We start from the raw sequence: 3,235 nt of genomic DNA, 5'->3' as shown, positions 1-3,235 counted from the left end.
TTGAATAGAATATATGTATAAAAATTTAAAATAACATTTTCAAATTAAAGTTTTATTGAGAACAGATGTAGAATGTGAATTCTAAATTTATAAGTTATAATTTTGTGTTGACGTGTCTGTAAAGATCGATATTGAAGAGGGCGTTGTCTTTCGTGACTGGTAACTTGTGTCTTTTTCCTGTTGGACCTTCTTCTGAAACTAATGGCTGGCTGTTGCTTGTATAATTTTGTGCTCTGAGTATTGTCTGTTTAAATGAATTTATTAATGTTTTAGATTGAAGTTTATATAAATTTTTGTGCAAAATTCGCTATTAGTGTAGTAAAGCCAATAGCCACTGTGTTTCAACTGTAAACTAGATAAGTATTTTAGTTCGTAGTTACTTGAAATCATTAAGCTTATAAGTTATTGTTCGTTTTATAATTCTGTGTTTTTGCCAAAATTTTCATCTGAAGATTATAAGTTAATTTGCTCTGAAAACTGGATTTCTCATTCATAGGCAATAGATCCGTTCACAGTTTATCAAGAATCTATTTTATTGGAGCCGACAACTTTCCTTAGTGTGATAGGTGTTATATGCTATTCCAACCGTTTAAGGAAAAATTGGTAGCACGGCACCTGTTCATTGATATGACCGAGTTTGTATTTATTTACAAGTTTGAACGAGTTTTATTTACATTTTCAAAGTACAAATCTATGCCTGAAAATATCCTTAAATCTTAACATTAAAACTTACAAATTTTTTAAATCCTCAACTTTTCAGTAGATCGAGCTCTTAAACTATTGGATATCCACTTACAATGATTGTGAATCAAAATTTTAAACAGCAAATTCAAAATGAATTTTGAATTTTTGGTACAACTTGTACAAACTGCTTCACAATCAACAATTCTCTGTGTTACTGCCGACAATTTTTCCAAAACTCTTGTTTTGTGAGCAATCTTTCGGAATTTTTTTTTCGAAAACTTCAAAGGCTACATTGCAAATTTGTAGAATTGTTTCGGTTGGTGATAACAGCCCAGTATAGTCGTATCAACCTTCAAATTTGAAGATGTTCTGTTAAAAATAAGAATTTCTTTTCTGCTAGAAAGTTTTGAGTCAGCTTGACTCAGAATTTCCAAGCAGTTAGAACATTCGAGCTTCTTGTGATATTTCATCACCAAGTAGCCTACAAAATAAACTTGTGAGCACTCCTCCAGAGTGACATCATCAGTTGGAGAGACTCTTATCAAAGTATCTTCACTACTTGATGTCGAACTTTCTGATCTGAGACTTGGTTGAGGAGAAGGTGGTGGATTCGCTTTCAACTGCTCACTAACTTCACTAATCTCCAATAAAACATCATAGTCTAGATCGTAGCTTGCTCCTTGGAGGCTCCAGTATTTGTTGGAGGGTCAAAATTTTCAATGTTGCCCTGAGGATTCTTACACTTGGATTCCGGTTGAATCCTCCTCTCTGACGGATTGAGGAAAACAGATTTTCGAGAGGGTCCTGATTTAAACGTGATGTAAGAATAAAATTGCATTTTTCACTTTCCAGAAGCTGCAGGAAGGAAGTAATAGTTATTATAAACCCATCAAAACATGGCGGTCTTGAGGATCTGGCATTATTTTTTTTAAATTTGTGAATAGAACCAGGGTTTCATTGAAAAGTGCAATAATTTTGGGTTTTGTTTGCTTAATGCACAGTTGTCGGGATTTTTAGAAAAAAGTGTTCGGCTATTCATAGCATCGAACAAGGAATTGATTTTTTGTAGGAAATTTGCAGTTTCTAGAGCAGTTGATGTTGTCAATTGGCCAGTTGCAATGGCAGTTTTGAGCGCTGCTGCAGTTGTGTGACTAAAAATTTGAGCTGCTAGAGAGACAGACATCTTCTGGAAGTTGTTGGGTGAGATGTGAGCTGAGGACAGTTGATGAGCAGCTCTTATAGTCCCACTCTGTCTCTCAAGCTCAAACAGCTTCACAATATCATCAAATGAGACCCTCCTCTCCTCATATATGAAATCATGAGATAGTAAATTGTTTCTCAATGTCTTCAAAAGGTGAGGAGGATCATATATTGCAAAAATCTTATCTCCTTTGCCATTCAAGAGATATGGGGCCTCCTTAGATACTCCCAATTCCTTCAAGGCCCTCGTATTAGTTGTGGATTGGTCGCAGACAATGGCCTTCACTGCAAGACCAATATTTTCAAGACTTGAAATGCAACATTTTATTGATGATGATGAGTCGCTCCCATTCAAACCTTTTTCCGACACAAAATAGCCAATGGGAAGTTTCCATTGATAATATAACCCTCTAATCATGAAAACACTTGCCTGTTTGGCTATTTTGTTCGATCGCCCAAGCCTGCCTAAATCCTGGAATCCCTCAATAATATCATAGACAGGAGAATATTCGAGGCATTGTTTGATTGACATGTCATCAAACATCAATACACAAGCCTTCTCCATGTCTGACATGGTGTCAACTTTTATCTTAATTTTTTCAAAAAGATTTTTGTTGAAACCTGTGGAATGACATTTTTTCGAAGAAAGCCACATTCTAATTGTCGATTCACTGGGAAGAATCATTATTTCGCGGAAGTATCTATAAGTAGATGGTGAACGCAAAAATATGCTAATGGCCAATCTCTTCTCTTCTTTCTTCCATGGTTGCCTCTCTTTATGATTTTGCATTCCAAAAAGAATTGAAAATTCCTTTGATTTAAATTTTTGAAAAGTTTTATTTTTTGACAATTTCTGTCTAAGCAATTGCCTTTTCAAACTTGAGATTTAATGTTGTTGTCTCTCAATAACTTTCATGTACGACTCCTTCTGAAATTTGGTTGGGGTGGTAAAAAGTGATCTTCTGACATCCGTCCCTTGTGTTGGGGAAGCACTCTCTATCCAGTTGTGTAATGAAGGAGACATCTGAATAGAAAAATTTGTGGAAGAAGTGCTCACCGATGGAGATGGTAGAAGCTCAGATTTTTTGCTGGATATTTGTTTGGTGACGCCAATGTTATGTTGAAACGAGGAGAAGCTGGACTAGATGAGTGAATGGTTGTGGATGGGCCCGGATCACTGTCACAGCCAGAATAGACTTGCGGAAAGGCACCTGCAAAATTAACAACATTGTCGTAATTGTGATATTATGGTAATTTCCTTCAATCATTGAGAGAGTGTATAAGATCGAAAGAGCGAGTAGAATACTGTCAGTCAAGATGAGGGAGTTATTCTTTACTGAATTATTCAATT

At 35.7% G+C, this 3,235-nt stretch overlaps 1 protein-coding gene across 1 annotated transcript; it reads right to left on the bottom strand.

The window, feature by feature from the left end:
* Positions 1–1,436: 1,436 nt before the first annotated feature.
* Positions 1,437–2,798, bottom strand: LOC120353042. Its single transcript, XM_039435509.1, has one exon. The coding sequence runs from the start codon at positions 2,672–2,674 to the stop codon at positions 1,613–1,615; it is 1,062 nt and encodes a 353-aa protein (XP_039291443.1). The 5' UTR covers positions 2,675–2,798; the 3' UTR covers positions 1,437–1,612.
* Between the last annotated feature and the right edge of the window lie 437 nt (positions 2,799–3,235).

This window comes from Nilaparvata lugens, chromosome 9 (assembly GCF_014356525.2).
Source record: "Nilaparvata lugens isolate BPH chromosome 9, ASM1435652v1, whole genome shotgun sequence".
NCBI lineage: Eukaryota > Metazoa > Arthropoda > Insecta > Hemiptera > Delphacidae > Nilaparvata > Nilaparvata lugens.
The sequence above is the reverse complement of the archived record's forward strand: the minus strand, read 5'-3'. Positions and strand labels throughout refer to the sequence as shown.